Source organism: Amblyraja radiata, chromosome 28 (genome assembly GCF_010909765.2).
Source record: "Amblyraja radiata isolate CabotCenter1 chromosome 28, sAmbRad1.1.pri, whole genome shotgun sequence".
Taxonomy (NCBI): domain Eukaryota; kingdom Metazoa; phylum Chordata; class Chondrichthyes; order Rajiformes; family Rajidae; genus Amblyraja; species Amblyraja radiata.
The window spans coordinates 35,058,126-35,078,173 of record NC_045983.1 but is presented as its reverse complement, the minus strand read 5'-3'; the positions used below and the strand labels follow the sequence as shown (position 1 = coordinate 35,078,173).

At 51.4% G+C, this 20,048-nt stretch overlaps 1 protein-coding gene and 1 long non-coding RNA gene across 3 annotated transcripts; both read left to right on the top strand.

Moving 5' to 3' along the window:
* The first annotated feature begins 10,285 nt into the window (after nt 1-10,285).
* LOC116988693 lies at nt 10,286-16,313 on the top strand. Its single transcript, XM_033045538.1, has 5 exons — nt 10,286-10,587; nt 11,479-11,568; nt 12,546-12,782; nt 15,571-16,140; nt 16,299-16,313. Exons 1-5 carry the CDS (start codon nt 10,471-10,473, stop codon nt 16,311-16,313), a joined length of 1,029 nt encoding a protein of 342 aa, XP_032901429.1. The 5' UTR covers nt 10,286-10,470.
* Nucleotides 16,314-16,603: 290 nt separating this feature from the next.
* LOC116989109 lies at nt 16,604-19,784 on the top strand. 2 transcript variants are annotated; one of them, XR_004416132.1, is made up of 3 exons: nt 16,604-16,814; nt 18,895-19,373; nt 19,514-19,784. It is a non-coding gene; the product is annotated as an uncharacterized LOC116989109 (long non-coding RNA). The 2 variants fall into 2 exon arrangements; XR_004416131.1 differs by having other exon boundaries at nt 16,605-16,814; nt 19,534-19,784.
* Nucleotides 19,785-20,048: the final 264 nt, after the last annotated feature.

Genomic DNA, 20,048 nt, shown 5'->3' with positions numbered 1-20,048 from the left:
TCTCCTTATCTGTATCCACCTATCACCCTCCAGGATTTGTCCCACCCCCACATCTCCTTTCCAGTCATCTACTCCCACTACAATCACTCTGAAGCTGGGTTCCAACCTGAAACGTGGTCTATCCATTCCCTCCACAGATGCTCCCTGACCCATTGAGTTCCTCCAGCACTTTGTGTTGTGTGTTAAAATAAATTCTCTGCACAAAATGCACTTAAGCCCACAACATGGACTTTTGAGATGAAAGCAGTAACAGCGAGATGAAAGGATATAGTGGTACTTGGAACTAACAGACACAACATTAGGGCATGAGTAGATGGTGAGATCGTGTGTCTACACCTGGCTCAGATCCATTAGGTATCAAACCCGTTGATTAACAACACTCACAGTTGTATCATCAAAAGCATGGCATGACTTTAAAGATTCCAATATCACAACTAGTTTCTCAGTGGTGGAGGTTTAGAATGGCCAGTGAAGCCAATATTGAACGGAAATTGTTCATTCAAATTGCTGTTTTGCAAGTGGCAGGTGGGGTTATTTGAAAATGTTTTTTTTAACCCAGTGGGTGGCACGGTGCCGCAGCGGGTAGAGCTGCTGCCTCACAGCGCCAGGGACCCGGGTTCCATCCTGACTACGGGTGCTGTCTGTATGTTCTCCCCATGACAGCGTGGGTTTTCTCTGGGTGCTCCGGTTTTCTTCCACATTCCAAAGACGTGCAGGTTTGTAGGTTATTTGGTCTCTGTCAATTGGAACTTGCCCCCAGTGCGTAGGATAGTGCTAGTGTGCGGGGTGATCGCTGGTCGGCACCAACTCGGTGGGCCGAAGGGCCTGTTTCCACACTATCTCTACAAATCCGTCTTTCTTTATCATCAGTTAAAATTAACAACAAAAAATTGGTGTCAGTCAGGATGTGAATTGTGTGATGCTTTGTATCTTCCTGATGAAATAGATATCACCAATAACTAATATCATCAAGGTCATATTCTTTATTCTGTCTCGGGCTTACATTTCTGTTCTCTGGTGATTAGTGGAATATTTTTCTCTCTGATCCCACATTAAAGGTAGAATCATATCACAGAAATTAATAATCTACCAATTAATTTTGGATTCCTCTATAATACTGATAGCACTGTGACGTGATGTGCAGAATGAAATTCACTGTCATTTTCCAGAATAATTGTTTCATTGAGAATAAAATCAGTCACCTGGATAATTAAAGGTAGTGAGAACCTCAATGAAATTCTCATTGACTGAAGCTGAGGGTGAGAAGGAACAAGTGATGATAATATTTAACTAAGCTAACTTTCTCAGAATCATAGCATATCCTTTATCTAACATTTTGGTTTAGTTTAGAAATACAATGTGGACACAGGCCATTCGGCCCACCGAGTCCGCGCCGACCAGCGATCCCTACACACTAACACTCCTACGCACACGAAGGTAATTAAACTACAAACCTGTACATCTTTGGAGTGTGGGAGGAAACTGGAGCACCCGGAGAAAACCCACGCGGTCACGAGGAGAACGTACAAACTCTGTACAGACAGCACCTATAGTCAGGATGGAACCCGGATCTCTGGCGCTGTGAGGCAGCAACTCTACTGCTGAGCCACCGTGCGGCCCCAAATCTTAGGGACAGAATTTTTTTTAATTGATTTATATATAATGCTTGTGTTCTTATATCCATAAAACCCAATCTTGTTTTTAAAAAATGGACAGGACCAAGACGCCCCATCTGCACTGGTTCCACCTACCCATGTTTGGCCCGCATTCCTCTAAACCTGTCCTATCCATGTACCTGTCCAAATGTCTTTTAAATGTCTGTAAGATCATAAGTGATAGTAGCAGAATTAGGCCATTCGACCCATCAAGTCTACACCACCATTCAATCATGGCTGATCTATCTTTCCTCTCAACCCCATTCTCTTGCCTTCTCCCCATTAACCCGACACCCGTACTGATCTAGAATCTATCTATCTTGGCCTTTAAAATATCCACTGACTTGGCCTCCACAGCCTTCTGTGGCAAAGAATTCCACAGATTCACCACCCTCTGACTAAATAAATTCCTCCTCATCTACTTCCTAGCGGAATGTCCTTTAATTCAGAGGCTTCAGTGTGGTGAAGGTGGAGAGGTCGTGGGAACATATCCACACTGACTCAGGCTGCCTTCAGTAAGTGGCTGCTCCAGCAGGGGGTTGCGTCACATGCTCCAGCTCCATTTATATTCTGAGAGAAGGCGGTGACATTTAGCTGCAGTCGATCAAGCAATTATATTCCTCAGTTCACAGCAGAAACGTGTTCACACGTGTAACACCCCCCTTCCACCCAGACATGTTGGCAGTTGTGCCCCTTGTGAAGGGAATGGAGGTGGTGATTGGATGAAGGGCTCACTGTTATACCAATAACTTCACTAATATTGTGAGGGAGACAAGGGTCGTATTGATAATTTAATTATTTTTCTTTAGTTTGGAGATACAGTGCAGAAACAGGCCCTTCGGCCCACCGAGTCTGCAACGACCATTGATCGCCCCGTACACTGACACTAACACACACACACACACACACACTAGGGATAATTTACAATTTTCATCCAAAGCCAGTTAGCCTATAAAATATGCACGTCTTTGGAGTGTGGGAGGAAACCGGAGCACCCGGAGAAATCCCATGCAGGTCACGGGGAGAACGTACAGACAGCACCTGTAGTCAGGATCGAACCCGGGTCTCTGGCGCTGGGAGACAGCAGCTCCACCCGCTGCGCCACCCTGCCGCCGTACTATAGTGAAGAGGAAAATCATTTCAATCTTTTGGCAAACGTAACGTAACACATAATAGAAATGTGTAGGAATCAACTACAGATGCTGGTTTATACCAAAGATAGATACAAAATTCTGGAGTAAATCAGTCGATAAAGCAACATTTCTGGAGAAAAAGGATGGGTGATGTTTCAGGTCGGGACCCTTCCTCTGACTACAGTTCCTATTCTAAATTAAACTAATCTGTGCCAGCACATAATCCATTCCCTGCATATCCATCTGCCTGTCCAAAAGCCTCTTAAACACCACTATCGAATCTGCCTCCACCACCACCCCTGGCAGCGCGTTCCAGGCACCCACCACCCTCTGTGTAAAAAACACTTGCCCCGCACATCTCCAGTAAACTTTGCCTCTCACCTTAACGCCACGAGCTCTAGTCTTTGACATTTCCACCCTGGGGAAAAAAGGGTTGGTCCACCTTATTTTATTATAATTTTATACACTTCCCTCAATCTCCGACGCTCCGGTGAAAACAATCCACATTTGTCCAACCTCTCCCTGGAGCTGAAACCCATTATTCCTGACCTATAAATTCAGGTGCTAGGAGCAGCATTAAGCCATTCGGCCCATCAAGTCTACTCCGCCATTCAATCACGGCCGATCTATCTCTCCCTCCTAATCCCATTCTCCTGACTTCTCCCCCTTACCCCTGACACCCGTACTAATCAAGAATCTATCTATCTCTGCCTTAAAAATATCCATTGACTTGGCCTCCACAGCCGTCTGTGGCAATGAGTTCCACAGATTCACCACCCTCTGACTAAAGAAATTCTTCCTCATCTCCTTCCTAAAAGAACATCCCTTCTTTCTGAAGCTATGACCTCTAGTCCTCTGGACTCTCCCACTAGTAGAAACATCCTCTCCACATCCACTCTATCCAGGCCTTTCACTATTCGGTAAGTTTCAATGAGGTCCCCCCCCCTTCATTCTTCTAAACTCCAGCACGTTCAGGCCCAATGCCGTCAAACGTTCATAATATGTTAACCCACTCATTCCTGGGATCATTCTCGTAAACCTCTGGACCCTCCCCAGTGCCAGCACATCCTTCCTCAGATATGGTGTTGAAAATTGCTCACAATATTCCAAATGGGGTCTGACCAGCACCTTTTAGAGCCTCAACATGACATCCCTCTGTTTCTGGTGAACCTCTCTGCACCTTCTCCAACCTCTCCCTGTAGCTGAAACCCTCTAATCCCGGCAGCGTTCTGGTGAACCTCTCTACACCCTGTGCAAAGCCACATCCTGACGGTGACATGGTTTGGGGCCACCATTGGGGCCCTGTTGCCACCATTGTGATGTTGGGGCCCATTGTGACCTGGTTCTCGGTGCCGCAGGGCAGGTCGGGGCCCATTGTGACCTGGTTCTCGGTGCCGCAGGGCAGGGCAGGTAACGAGGCGAGTGTACCTGGAACATGATGCTCTGGGCAGTGTCTAGCTGGCTGCAGCCTGCAGCCACATTGCCCACCCTGGCGACCGTCCAACATGGGTGTATTCCTGGACGAGCCTTGCAGGAAGAAGCTGATGGTGATGTTGACCGGTGTGGGGGCCGCATACCTGCTGTACCGAACCGTCTGCTCCGGCTTCACCAGCCCACGGGACGATGAGGAGGACTTGCTGATTGACTGGAGTGGCAACAGCACGTTGGACAGCATCGGTGCCCTGGGTGACCAAGACTCTTGCCCAAACTCCCTCAAGATGAACCTTCAGGACCTGAAGACGGTCCTGACCATTCTGCATGAGAGTAAGGATCCCATTATCCGTGGGACCATCCTAACAAGTATCTACCGTATCCCAGGATTCTCATCCCAGCAGGAACTGCTCTGCTCTGAAGGTGGTATGGCCACCATTGCCGAGTCTCTAGATGACCCACTGGACTACATAAAGACCAGCGCTGTAATGGTCCTCAATGTCCTGAGCAATGACCCAGCCAACCGGGACCTTCTGGCCAAGTACATCCCCCAGGTGGTGACTCTGGCCACCTCCACCCTCCAGGAGTTTGAGCAACTCCCCTGCCTGAGGTTCCTCACCAAACTCTCCCACAACCAGCAGAGCCACCCGCCGCTCCAGCCCGCCCTGCCCGACTTCTTCCACCTGCTCCAGGTGGGTTCATCCACCATCAAGTTCCAGGTGTTGCAGATCCTCATCAATCTCTCCAGCAACCTAGAGATGACCTTCCACATGCTGGACGTGTCGCTGCCAGACTCCTTCCTCTACCTGTTCAACTACTTCCAGCGGCAGGACATCCTCAACGACCTGCTCCTTCTCATCAGCAACCTGATCGAGATGGAGAGGAGCCTCAGCTACCGGGCAGCCAGGCACCAACACAGAGACGGTTCCCTCTTCCTGCTCCTGGCCGGCTCCAACACTCACTTCTTCAGCCGGCTCATCTATTTAATGGCCTTCCCTGATGACAGGATTAAGCTGCAGGCTGCCCGCATCGTCACCAGCCTGGGCTGACCCGCCCCGCGCTGATTATTATGAAGAAAAATAAATGAAAGGAGCATAAAATGGGGAAGTGATTCTTCGTTTTAACTCAACGACCCAATTATAGAGATAGCGGTTTCTGTTCAACTGTTCATTTCCAATTCCTGAGCAAAACACAAAGTGCTGGAGGAACTCAGCGGGTCAGGCAGCATCAGTGGAGGGAATGTTTACAGTGGACAGGCGACGTTTACGCCCAGGATCCTTCTTCACGAAACGTCATCTGTCCATTCCCTCCACAGATGCTGCCTGATTATTCATATTATTATTATTACTATTGTCTATATATTTGTCTCTTTGTTTCTTTTATCTATATACTGAACTTTTTTGTTGTTTACTATGATATTACTGATTACATATCTGTTATCTGTTATTCTTGCTATTGAGGGAGTGCAGCGTAGATTCACAAGGTTACTTCCCGGGAAGGCGGGACTGTCATATGCTGAAAGAATGGAGCGACTGCTGGGCTTGTACACTCTGGAATTTAGGAGGACGAGAGGCTATCTTATTGAAACATATAAGATTATTAACGGTTTGGACACGCTAGTGGCAGGAAACGTGTTCCCGATGTTGGGGGAGTCCAGAACCAGGGCCCCCAGTTTAAGAATAACGGGTAAGCCATTTAGAATGGAGACGAGGAAACACTTTTTCACACAGAGAGTTGTGAGTCTGTGGAATTCTCTGCCTCAGAGGGCGGTGGAGGCAGGTTCTCTGGATACTTTCAAAAGAGAGCTAGATAGGGCTCTTAAAGATAGCGGAGTCAGGGGATATGGGGAGAAGGCAGAAACGGGGTACTGATTGGAGATGATCAGCCACGATCACAGTGAATGGCGGTGCTGGCTCGAAGGGCCGAATTACCTACTCCTGCACCTATTGTCTATTGGTGTGCTGCTGTAAGTAAGAATTTCATTGTTCCATTTCAGGACATATGATAACTGACCTGCTGAGTTCCTCCAGCACTTTCTTTTGCTCAAAATTCCAGCATCTGCAGTTCCTCGTCACTCAATTTCCAACTCTTGCCCATTTTGATTTCTTTGTCAGTTTAGTTTAGTTTAGAGACACAGCTTGTAAACAGGCCCTTCAACCCTTCATGGCCATGCCTACCCGCGATCCCCGCACACTAACGCTATCCTACACACTAGGGACAGTTTACATTTACACCAAGCCAATTACCTACAAACCTGCACGTCTTTGGAGTGTGGGAGAAAACCCACGCAAGTCATGAACGTACAAACTCCGTACAGACAGCACCCGTAGTCAGGATGGAACCCGGGTCTCTGGCGCTGTGAGGCAGCAGCTCTACCCGCTGCACCTCTGTTGTGGCTGGAGGTTGAAAGGGTCGTGGTCGGGGGGAGGGAGGGGGGGGAAATGGTGTGACAACAACTGGCCAGATGTGGGGAGGGGGGTGAAGAGCTCTCCCCCACCATCGCAGGGATCTACAGGAGGGGAGGACCTCATTGAAACTTACCGAATAGTGAAAGGCCTGGATAGAGTGGATGTGGAGAGGATATTTCCACTAGTGGGAGAGTCTAGGACCAGAAGTCACAGCCTCAGAATTAAAGGACGTTCCTATAGAAAGGAGATGAGGAGGAATTTCTTTAGTAAGAGGGAGGTGAACCTGTGGAATTCTTTGCCACAGACGGCTGTGGAGGCCAAGTCAGTGGACATTTTTAAGGCAGAGATGGATAGATTCTTGATTAGTACGGGTGTCAGGGGTTATGGGGAGAAGGCAGGAGAATGGGGTTCGGAGTGAGAGATAGACCAGCCATGATTGAATTGTGGAGTAGACTTGATGGGCCGAATTCTGCCAGAGGTTCCGGGAACACGTGAGGGGTCGGTGGGGAGAGAGGCGGGGGGGGGGGGGATAGTGAGGGTAGGTGGGGGGGGGGAGCGGGAGGTTGTCAGTGGCGAGGGGGGGGCGGGGCTGGGGACGGTGAGAAGACTCACCAGCAGGCATCGGTCCAGCCACAAGGTGGCAGCGGTCAGCCACCGAGCCCACAGACCAACAGCAAGGCCATAACTCCTCCTCAACCCACCCCTCGACCCCCCCTCCTCTTCATCTCCCTTCTTCCCCCCCCCCCCCTTTCTCCTCCTCTCCATCACCCCCACCCCCTCCGCCTCACCCTCACCCTGCTCTCCTCCCCACTCCCCTCCCCCACCCTCTACAATGGTGCAGCGGGTAGAGCTGCTGCCTCACAGCGCCAGAGACCCGGGTTCAATCCTGACTACGGGTGCTGTCTGTGCGGAGTTTGCACGTTCTCCCCGTGACCTGCGTGGGTTTTCTCCGGGTGCTCCGGTTTCCTCCCACATTCCAAAGACAAACAGATTTATAAATTAATTGGCTTTGGTAAATTTTATCTTGTCCCCAGCGTGTGTAAGATCGTGTTAGTGTGCGGGGTGATCACTGGTGGTGAATCTGTGGAATTCTTGGCCACAGACGGCTGTGGAGGCCAAGTCAGTGGATATTTTTAAGGCAGAGATAGATAGATTGTTGATTAATACGGGTGTCAGGGGTTACAGGGAGAAGGCAGGAGAATGGGATTAGGAGGGAGAGACAGATCAGCCATGATTGAATGGCGGAGTAAACTTGATGGGCTAAAGTGCCTGTTTCCGCGCTGTATCTCTAAACTAAAGTGAACTACCCGCTGCAGCGTCTCCGTGAGAATGTCATTGTTCTGGTTCACATCCGGTGCAAATGATAAATAACTGTCGGTGATTATTTCACACCAGCCGGTGTTACATCAGCCACGAACATCCCCTCCTCTCCACTGCCTGAGTCCATCGTACCCACGGCCACCTTATCACAGACGTCACTGCTGGACTTCAGTCCCTGACATCCATTATCCACGCGCCACGTGGCAATAAGCACAACCTGTAGTTTTTATTCCCTTATTATGCGTTTTCCCCGCAGCTGTAAATCCACAAGGCCATTGCGGACGATTTAACTCTCTCACATCCGAGTTCTCCGTCTCGTCTCACTGCCGTCCTCATTCATTTAACTGATTGTATTCCTTGCATTTCGAAGGTAAATTCTACGTTCCTTGACCTTCATCCCCTTTGATCTGTTGTTTTCACACTTTACCCTTCCATTTCTCTAATTTCCCACTCCCCTGACTCTCACCCTGAGAAGGGTCTCAATCCGAAACGTCACCCATTCCTTCTCTCCAGAGATGCTGCCGGTCGTGTTGAGTTACTCCGGCATCCCATTCCTTCTCTCCAGAGATGCTGCCCGTCCTGTTGAGTTACTCCGGCATTTTGTGTCGATCTTCTGTGGATTGTTCACCTTGAACCAGGATGTGAATATTTTCACAGATTAGTGCGTTGGGGGCTGGCGGAGCAGAGAACTGGCAGTTTTGTTTTCTTTTGTTTAGATATATCGTGTGGAAACAGGCCCTTCAGCCCACTGCCATAAGTTCAAGTTCAAGTGAGTTTATTGTCATGTGTCCCTGATAGGACAATGAAATTCTTGCTTTGCTTCAGCACAACAGAACATAGTAGGCATTTACTACAGAACAGATCAGTGTGTCCATATACCATGATATAAATATATACACACATAAACAAATAAACTGATAAAGTGCAAATAACAGAAAATGGGCCACCAATAATCAGAGTTTTGTCCGAGCCAGGTTTAATAGCTTGATGGCTGCGGGGAAGTAGCTATTCCTGAACCTGGTTGTTGCAGTCTTCAGGCTCCTGTACCTTCTACCTGAAGGTAGCGGGGAGATGAGTGTGTGGCCAGGATGGTGTGGGTCTTTGATGATACTGCCAGCCCTTTTGAGGCAGCGACTGCGATAAATCCCCTCGATGGAAGGAAGGTCAGAGCCGATGATGGAATGGGCAGTGTTTACTGCTTTTTGTAGTCTTTTCCTCTCCAGGGCGCTCAAGTTGCCGTACCAAGCCACGATGCAACCGGTCAGCATGCTCTCTACTGTGCACCTGTAGAAGTTAGAGAGAGTCTTCCTTGACAAACCGACTCCGTAATCTTCTCAGGAAGTAGAGGCGCTGATGAGCTTTCTTGATGATTGCATTAGTGTTCTCGGACCAGGAAAGATCTTCAGAGATGTGCACGCCCAGGAATTTGAAGTTCTTGACCCTTTCAACCATCGACCCGTTGATATAAATGGGGCTGTGGGTCCCCCTCCTACTCCTTCCAGAGTCCACAATCAGTTCCTTGGTTTTGCTGGTGTTGAGGGCCAGGTTATTGTGCTGGCACCATATGGACAGTTGCTTGATCTCTCTTCTATACTCTGACTCATCCCCATCAGTGAAACGCCCCACAATAGTGGTGTCGTCAGCGAACTTGATGATGGAGTTCGCACTGTGATTGGCTATGCAGTCATGAGTATAGATCATAAGAGATAGGAGCAGAATTAGACCATTCGGCCCATCAGGTCAACTGCCCATTCAATCATGGCTGATCTATCTCTCCCCCCTAACCCCATTCTCCTGCCTTCTCCCCATAAACCCTGACACCCGCACTAATCAAGAATCTATCTATCTCTGCATAAAATATATCCACTGACTTGGCCTCCACATCCGTCTGTGGCAAAGAATACCACAGATTCACCACCCTCTGATGAGTCCGCGCCGACCAGCAATCCCCGCACACTAACACTATCCTACATACACTAGGGACAAATTAACCTACAAACCCGCACGTCTGGAGTGTGGGAGGAAACCGGAGCACCCGGAGAAAACCCACGCAGGTCACGGGGAGAACGGGCAAACTCCGCACAGACAGCACCCGTAGTCGGGATGGATCCCGGGTCTCAGGCGCTGTGAGGCAGCAACTCTACCCGCCACTGAGCCGGCATTGGGAGAATATTACCAGTAATAACCAAAGACCCTGAAGATGGAGAATGTGTAGATGTTGGAACCTGGAGCTGACCCATTGGGCCCCGCCCCCCCCCCCCCCTGAGCCCGGCCCTGACGGATACACTGTGTCACTGTCGACCCACAGAGTAACATTGTAGCCACTGTGTGACAGTGTGGAGCAGATACATTGTATCGCGGCCCCGACCCCCACACGGACACGGGCACGGACACGGACACGTTCCCCCAAACCGGCCGCTTCACGTCTCCCCGCCCCTCGGCCTTGATCCAATCGCAGCGGGCCGGGGGAGGGAGCGGGCGGGACGGGCCGAGCGGCCCCGGGCGGCGGGGTCGGGGTCACTGATGGCCGGGAGGAGGGGAGCGGCGGGTCGGGGCCGCGGTCTGTGGGCGCTGTTGCTGCTGTTGTTGCTGTTGCTGGCGGCGAGGAGCGGGGCCGCGGCTGCGAGCGACCTCGGCAAGGTGGGTGGCGGCTCCCCCTCCCCCTCAACACACACACCTCCCCCCCCCCCCACCCCACCGCTCCCTCTCCCCACCCCCCCAACACCCCCCCCCACCGCTCCCTCTCCCCCCACCGCTCCCTCCCCCCCCACCCCCCCAACACCCCCCCCCCACTCTCCCCCCACCGCTCCCTCTCCCCTCCCCCTCAACACACACACCTCCCCCCCCCCCCCCCCACCGCTCCCTCTGCCCCCCTCTCCCCACCCCCTCAACACACACACCCCACCCCCCACCGCTCCCTCTCCCCACCCCCTCAACACACACCTCCCCCCCCCCCCCCCCACCGCTCCCTCTGCCCCCCCCTCCCCATCCCCCCAACACACACACCCCACCCCCGCTCCCTCTCCCGTCTCCTCGCCCTCTTTCCCACCGGCTCCGGCCCCGGCCTGGCCCCCGGGTCAGCGCCTTTGCTCGGGCACCCACTCGGCCTTGCAGCTGAACTACCGCTCTCCCCCCTCCCCTCCCCTCCCCTCTCCCCTCTCCCCTCTCCCCTCTCCCCCCCTCTCCCTCTCTGCCCCTCTCACCCCACCCCCCTTCCCCCCTCTCCCCCTCCCCCCTTCCCCCCTCTCACCCTCTCCTCCCTCCTCCCTCCTCCCTGTCCCCCTCCTCCCCTCCCCGCTCTCCCCCTCTCTCCCTCCCTCTCCCTCTCTCTCCCTCTCTCCTCACTCTCTCCTCCCCCTGTATCTCTAAACTAAGCTAAGCTGCGTGTGAACATGAGTTATTAGTGTATTGAGGAGCAGGCCAGGTGTGTGGTTCAAGCAGGTGTATAGTTACCTGGTTACAGGTAGAGATTCAAAAACCAACAATAGTTGAGGTGATATCAATGATTTTGTGTCACTTTTCTTCATCCAGGTGATGTCTATCCAGCCGTGGCTGAAGATGTCCGGGCCCTGCACCGACCGCCACATCCTCACCCCCCACCCCCACCGTCGCTGCTGCCAGGTAAGCAGCGACACGTTCACGTTACAGGAACAGAATTAGACCATTCGGCCCATCAAGTCTACCCCGCCATTCAATCATGGCCGATCTCTGCCTCCTAACCCCATTCTCCTGCCTTCTCCCCATAACCCTTGACACCCGTTCTAATCAAGAATTTGTCTATCTCTGCCTTAACAATATCCACTGACTTGATCTCCACAGCCCTCAGTGACTGAAGAAGGGTCTCGACTCGAAACATCGCACATTCCTTCTCTCCATAGAATAGTACAGTACAGGAACAGGCCCTTCGGCCCACAATGTCTGTGCCGAACATGATGCCTCTCATCTTCCTGCACGTGATCCATATTCCTCCATATCCATGTGCCTATAAAAAGCCTCTTAAACACCACTACTGTATCTGCCTCCACCACCACCCCTGACAGCACGTTCCAGGCACCCACCACCCTCTGTGTAAAAACACCTGCCCCGCACATCTCCTTTAAACCTTGCCTCTCTCACCTTAAAGCGATGGTTCCGATATTTCTGCTTTAATTTGTGGAAGTTTTGAGAATGTTGAGGTTTATTACTGTTATTTAATTTGGTTTAGTTTAGTTTTAAGATACAGCGCGGAAACAGGCCCTTCGGCCCACCGAGTCCGTGCCGACCAGCGATCACCGCACACCAACACTATCCTACACACACCAGGGACAATTTACACATACACCAAGCCAATTAACCTACAAACCTGTACGTCTTGCAGTGCTGGCTCGAAGGGCCGAGTGGCTACTCCTGCACCTATTGTCTATTGTCTATTGTCTTTGCAATGTGGGAGAAAACCCATGCAGGTCACGTGGTGAGCATGCAAACTCTGTACAGATAGCACCCATGGTCAGGATGGAACCTGGGTCTCTGGTGCGGTGAGGCAGCAGTTCTACCCGCTGCACCACCCATGATAATAAACGATGAACTAAAGACTGAGTGCTGTTGCTTTGTGTTCACAGCTGGTGGCCCTGGTGATGTGTGGTCGGAGTCTGGAGCTGTCGCAAGTTGATCTCGCCCTGGCCATCCGCTGGTTGCGGGAGGGTGTGGACGCACTCCGCCGGTCCCCAGCGCGAGAGAGGGGGCCCTCTCGGTCCCCAGCGCGAGGGAACGGGGTCTATAAGTCTCTGCTGGTGCGGAGATCGAGGCTGCTGTCATCTGGCAGTGGGACAGTGATCTGTCCGACACATCAGATAAAGGTGAAGTGATACGAGATCTACCCCCAAACCAACACCCAAACGAGCAAGGGAGGAGTTGGGTGTGTGGGATGGAAATGCAGGTGTCAGAGGTTACGGGGAGAAGGCAGGAGAATGGGGTTGGGAGGGAGAGATAGATCAGACATGATTGAATGGCGGAGTAGACTTGATGGGCTGAATGGCCTAATTCTACTCCTATCCCTTACGACAAGGGTTCCCAGCCTGGGGTACATTTGTTGATTCTAGATTTGTAGATATTTTTTCTCATTGACTGACTGTGTTTGGTTCTGTTCCTCATTAGTTGTTCATCAATAAGTGAAATAACATTCCTATGTGCTATTAAAGTTGCCCGGGGTAAACGGGCCGAAAAAGGTTGGGATTTCCTGCCTTATGACGTTATGGGATGCTGGTTTACACAAGATGGATACTAAATGCTGGAGTAGCTCAGCGGGTCAGGCAACACTGAGTTACTCCAGCACTTTGTGTCAATGTTCAGTGTAAACCAGCATCTGCAGTTCCTTCCTACACATTTTGTCCCCTCCACTGTGAAGCCTCCTCAAGGTATGTCTACATTGAAGACGTTCTCCTCCTCTCTGTGATGAAAGTTCTGCACCACACTCTCTCTCTGCCCCCCCCCACCCCCTCTGTGATTCCTCCCGCTCCCCGACTCCACCACATTTATCATTGTTACGTTGTTGCATATCTTTCATTCATATAGAAAATAGGTGCAGGAGTAGGCCATTCGGCCCTTCGAGCCTGCACCGCCATTCAATATGATCATGGCTGATCATCCAACTCAGTATCCTGTACCTGCCTTCTCTCCATACCCTCTGATCCCTTTAGCCACAAGGGCCACATCTAACTCCCTCTTAAATATAGCCAATGAACTGGCCTCAACTACCTTCTGTGGCAGAGAATTCCAGAGATTCACCACTCTCTGTGTGAAAAATGTTTTCCTCATCTCGGTCCTAAAAGATTTCCCCCTTATCCTTAAACTGTGACCCCTTGTTCTGGACTTCCCCAACATCGGGAACAATTTGTTCCATATCTCTCCTTTTCTTGAGTCTAGTTTATTGTCACGTGTACCGAGGTACAGTGAAAAGCTTTTGTTGCGTGCTAACCAGTCAGCGGAAAGACAATACATGATTACAATCGAGCCATTCACAGTGTACAGATACAGGATAAGGGAATAACGTTTAGTGCAAGGTAAAGCCAGCAACGTCCAATCAAAGATAGTCCGAGGGTCACCAATGAGGTAGATAGTAGTTCAGGACCGCTCTCTGGTTGTGGTAGGATGGTTCAGTTGCCTGAAAACAGCCGGGAAGAAACTGTCCCTGAATCTGGAGGTGTACGTTTTCACACTTCTGTACCTCTTGCCCGATGGGAGAGGGGAGAAGAGGGAGTGACCGGGGTGAGACTGGTCCTTGATGATGCTGCTGGCCTTGCCGAGGCAGCGTGAGGTGTAGATGGAGTCAATAGAGGGAGGTTGGTCTGTGTGATGGTCTGGGCTGCGTCCACAATTCTCTGCGATGTCCACGGTCTTGGATGGAGCTGTTCCCAAACCGTGCTGCTTACTAACTAGTCAATAATAATCAGTAATAACCACAATCGTGCAAAAAGCAAGTGTGTAACCAGGCAACCCAGACAAAGTCCATAGAAGTTGCCTGTTGGTGAGCTCGCAGTTGTGCCGTGTTCAGGAGCTTGTTGGGGTTTGTAGACAAAGAGGGGCCAGCCCGCATGATTAATACACACAGTATATACACATTAATACCTGTCACCTGGGCAGGATCTGGAACTCTCACTCGAGCCAACCCAGACCACTATCAGTGTGATCGCCACAGAAGCACGTAGCTTGCAATCGGTGCACACCTTACAATTACAATCTGAGTCTGAAGAAAGTCTGAGTCTCAACCCTAAATGTCACCAATTCCTTCTTTCCAGAGTTGCTTCCTGTCTCACTGAGTTACTCCAGCTTTTTGTGTCAAATGTCGGCTGTGAAACGTTATTCCCTTATGGACATGTACAGAGTGAACGGCTCGATTGTAATCATGTATTGTCTTTCCGCTGACTGGTTAGCACGCAACAAAAAGCTTTTCACTGTACAACGGTACACGTGACAATAAACTAAACTGGACTGAGGTTAACCCTGTGTTGCTGTTAGGGGGGGGGGGGGGGGGGGTTCAGGGGAACCTATTGTGATGTCTGTCCCCATAAGGTGAAGCCCCCTCATCTGCCCAGCCCATGATGCAATGAGTTGAAAATGTAACATGGTTTTCATGAACTGTTTACTAATATTTATTACATTTCTGGAGCAGAGTTGATTTGCGTCACAGCTTTCTGGGCAGTGATGAACTTGGACAAATATCCATGACCTGATCACACAGTATCCTGGACTCATTTGTGTCTCATTTATATTGATGAGGATTTCTCCTCTTATTTTACCGCGTAGAAAGACAGGAAGATGGAGGAACCTGGGGTAGTCGATGGAAGTGTCTTGAGAGCAGTCAGTGTTACGGCTGTGGAGACCAGTTCAATGGGTATTTTTAAGGCAGAAATAGACAGATTCTTGATTAGTGCGGGTGTTGGGGGTTAGGGGGAGAAGGCAGGAGAATGGGGTTAGGAGGGAGAGATAGATCAGCCATGATTGAATGGTGGAGTAGACTTGATGGGCCGAATGGCCTAATTCTGCTCCTATCCCTTATAGACAATAGACAATAGGTGCAGGACTAGGCCTTTGTACTTATGGCCTTATGACTCTATGAAAATAACCTTTACTCTTTTGTTTGGGCAGAAACTGCAGCGTTACTTTAAGAAAAAGGATCTTCAGGCAAGAGGAAAGAAATGGAATGAGGTTGGAGATGGAGATGGAGATGGTGTGTTGAGTCCGGGGTCTCACGGGCGAGGGGCTGTGAGGAGGAGAAGGGACATTAGTTCCAGAGAAGCTGCTGCAGGCAGTGCGGAGGTGGACATGTCGCTGCCCGGCACCTCTGTGCAGGAGAGAGAAGCAGAACAAGGTGTCTCCTCTAATCCTGTGGCTGGTCTCCATGGTGGGGCGACCACACAGGTGGGAACGAGGGGACCAGGTCCACAGGTGTTTGGCAGCGATTCCCCCCGGGCCCCGGTCAGGAGGAGTGAGGGTGGGGAAGGGGCTGGGAAGGGGGGCTCTGGAAGGGGAGGGAGGGGAGACACGACAGAGAGGGGGTCAGGCCTGGGGTCGCTGGTGTCACATGACCCTGCGCTGACCGGTCTACACGTGTCTCCGCACAACCACACTGCCGCACCGGTCACCGCGGACCCCCGCGACCCCCCTCCCCCCTCTGCCAATGGCCAGGGGCAACGTGGTGGGATGGGAGGGGGAGTGGTGGGGATACAAGGAGCAGGAGGAGGGGTGGGGCTGGGTCAGGGTCCAGGTCAGGGGGTGGGGGAGGGGGAGGGGGAGGGGCTGGGTCCAGGTCAGGGGGAGGGGCTGGGTCCAGGTCAGGGGGTGGGGGAGGGGGGTAACGTCACTGCCCGGACCAGCCCCGGCGTGGGTGAGGAGAGCGAGGTGGCCGCTGGGGTTGAGGCAGCGCCGCGGGGAGGGGAGGAGCAGTTAAACACCACCGTGACAGCACGGGCCCCGGGCAGTGAGCTCTGCGTGTGCGGTGGAGCGGGGGCCGGGGTGGGTGTGGCGGGGGCTGTACCCGGGGTGGGGGGGGGCTGTACCCGGGGTGGGGGGGGCTGTACCCGGGGTGGGGGGGGCTGTACCCGGGGTGGGGGGGGCTGTACCCGGGGCGGGGGGGGCTGTACCCGGGGTGGGGGGGGCTGTACCCGGGGTGGGGGGGGCTGTACCCGGGGTGGGGGGGGCTGTCGGCGGGCGGCAGGCCAGCTCGGTGCCCAGAGCCCGCAGTGAGGAGGCAGCGTGGGCAGCGGCCGCACTGACGGTGGTGTTGGCGCTACTGACCGTGGCCGTACTCTACACCCGCCTCTACCGTCGCTTCATCCGGAGCCGCAGCCTCTACTGGACCCCCGCCCACTGCAGCACCGAGACCGTGGCAGGTAAAGCCCCTTCTACACGGGTCACTGCGGGTATCGGGGGGGGGGGGGGGGGGGGGGAGATACATCGGCCGTGATTGACTGTGTAGGAAGAAACTGCAGACGCTGGTTTAAACCGAATATAGACACAAAGTGGAGAGAAGGAATGGGTGACCCTTCAGTCGAGACCCTTCTCCAGACTGAAGAACGTTACCTTTTCCGTCTCTCCAGAGATGCTGCCTGTCCCGCCGAGTTACTCCAGCATTTTGTGAATATCTTCAGCCGTGATTGAATGGCAGAGTGGGCACGATGGGCCGAATGGCCTAATTATTCTCCAATCACTTGAGAATTCCCCCTTGCATCCACTCACACTGGTCATCTTCATAAATGATAGGAGCAGAATTGGCCATTCGACCCATCAAGTCTACTCCGCCATTCAATCATGGCTGATCTATCTCTCCCTCCTAACCCCATTCTCCTGCTTTCTCCCCATAACCCCTGACACTTGCACTAATCAAGAATCTTGTGTATCTTTGCCATAAATATATCGACTGACTTGTGGCCTCCACAGTGTCTGTGGCAATGAATTCCACAGATTCACCACCCTCTGACTAAAGAAATTCCTGCTCATCTCCTTCCTAAAAGAACGTCCTTTAATTCTGAGGCTGTGCCCTCTAGTCCTAGACTCGCCCACTAGTGGAAACATCCTCTCCACATCCACTCTATCCGAGCCTGTCCAGTGTAGTCTGAGGAAAGTTCCCGCCCCGGCTCTCTGTAGACGCTGTCTCGCACTTTATTGTCCTTATTTAAGTTGAGGTTTATTCTCGTCTCTTACACCGAGGTACAGGGTTAAGGTTAGATACAAAATGCTGGAGTAACGAGGGCAAATACAGTGTAAAACCTTTTGTTTGCTTGCTAACCAATCGCCTAATATTGTACAGGAATACATTCGGCACGGCGGGTACAGCGCCAGGGTCCCATCCCGACCACTGTCTGTGTGGAGTTTGCACGTTCTCCCTGTGTATGTGTAGGTTTCCTCCCACATCCCAAAGACGTGTGGGTCTGTAGGGTCTTATCGAGTCGACATCACAAGATTAGAAATTGTTATCGGCATCTGCGTACAATGGCGTCCTGTGGAAACAGGGCTCTTTCCTTGAGCCTGCTTGAGCCCTCTGTAAATTGCCCCCTAGTGTGTAGGGAGCGGATGAGAAAGTGGGATAGCATAGAACCAGCGTGAACGGGTGTTGGATGGTCGGCGCGGGCCGAAGGGCCTGGTTCTGTGCTGTGTCTCTAAACTAACAAAGTAAAAAACTACAAGCATTTACAGGTAGGCAAGAGGTTTAATGTAGAGGGTGTCCACACTCCCGCCACACCTGGGCTCCTCTCAGTGTCTGTCCTGTAGCATGGGGGGGGGGGGGGGGGGGCTGTGGAGAGGTTGTTCACCAGAATGATGCCTAGATTAGTGGGTATTAGTTACAGGGAGTGGCTGGGATTGTTTTCTCTGGAACGTGGGGGTTGATGGGAGAACTAACAGAAGTACATAAAATGACACGAGGCTCAGATGTGGTGGACAGTCAGAACCTTTCCCCCAGCGAGGACATGTCAAATATTAAGGGGCAAAGGTTAAAGGTGATGTGCAGGGCAAGTTTGTTTTTACAGAGGGTGGTCGTGGAGGCAGATACGATGTTGTCTGAGTGATAAAGTTGCCCCTAAGGTCCCTCTTAAAGTTCTCCCCTCACCTTTAGCCTGTGTCCTCTAGTTTTAGAATCCTCTACCCTGGGGAAAAAAAGACCCGAGCATTCACTGTATCCATGCTTTAGGGCATGAGATATAGCATGGAAACAGGCCCTTCGGCCCACTGAGACCATGCTGACCAGCGACCAACATGCACTGGGGACAATTTTAGAATCTACCAAAGCCAATTAACTTACAAACCCGCACGTCTTTGGAGTGTGGGAGGAAACTGGAGAAAACCCACGCAGGCCACAGGGAGAACGTACAAACTTCGTACAGACAGCGGCCATAGTCAGGATCGAACCCGGGCCTCTGGCACTGTGAGGCGAGCTGCCGAAGAAACTCACACAAAAACTATTTTATCTTGTAGATATAATAAAGAGAAGAATTGTCAGGTTTGGCAAGAGGAAAAAGCGGTCACCGGTTAGGAAGAAATTCTCTGCACCGTACAACGCACTCCCCAGTGAGATTAGCGACTGACTGGAGCAAAGTGATGGGTTCCATCTGCCAGCTTGTCCATGGTGTGAGTGGCTGTGAAGTGACTCGAATGTGCAGCAGAGTTGGACCTGCACCTGGACAACAACAAGACTGCAATACTGGCCGTGGGCCCTGAGCGAGCGTGAGGACTTCTAACGATTTATTTTACCACAATCTTCCGTGACACAAGATGCTTTGTTCCAAGATTTACATCGTACGTTCTGGAGTGATCTACAGATCAACCCTCTCTCTCTCTTGAGAGAAACAGGAGGGAAATCGCACCCTTTTACAGTAGAATGTAGAGTTGATATAATGTCATTGTGAACCAAGTCAATTTTAATCGAGTCGAGTGTGACGTGGGTCAGATTACAGGTACATGGGTCAGATTACAGGTACATGGGTCAGATTACAGGTAAATGGGTCAGATTACAGGTACATGGGTCAGATTACAGGTACATGGGTCAGATTACAGGTACGTGGGTCAGATTACAGGTACATGGGTCAGATTACAGGTACATGGGTCAGATTACAGGTACATGGGTCATTATGCAAGTTTATGGTTTACGAGGTTTATACAAGAATATTTGGGCCACGGCCTCAGGGATGGGTGTGGACTGAGCTCTCGAATAATTCCAGATCTTATAATCTTGTATAATTAGGATCAGAGGTCAAAGCCTCAGAATTAAAGGACGTTCCTTTGGGAAGGAGATGAGGAGGAATTTCTTTAGTCAGAAGGTGGTGAATCTGTGGAATTCTTTGCCACAGAAGCTAGTGGAGGCCAAGTCAGTGGATATTTTTTAAGGCAGGGATAGATTTTGGATCAATACGGGTGTCAGGGGGTATGGGGAGAAGGCAGGAGAATGGGGTTAGGTGGGGGAGATAAATCAGCCATGATTGAATGGCGGAGTAGACTTGATGGGCCGAATGGCCTAATTCTGCTCCTATCACTCATGAACATGAATTTATAATTTAATCTTAAAACTGGTTTTGTGGGAACTTAGTGCAGTTGGGTGGGGGGGGGTGGGGGGTGGGGTGGGGTGGGGTGGG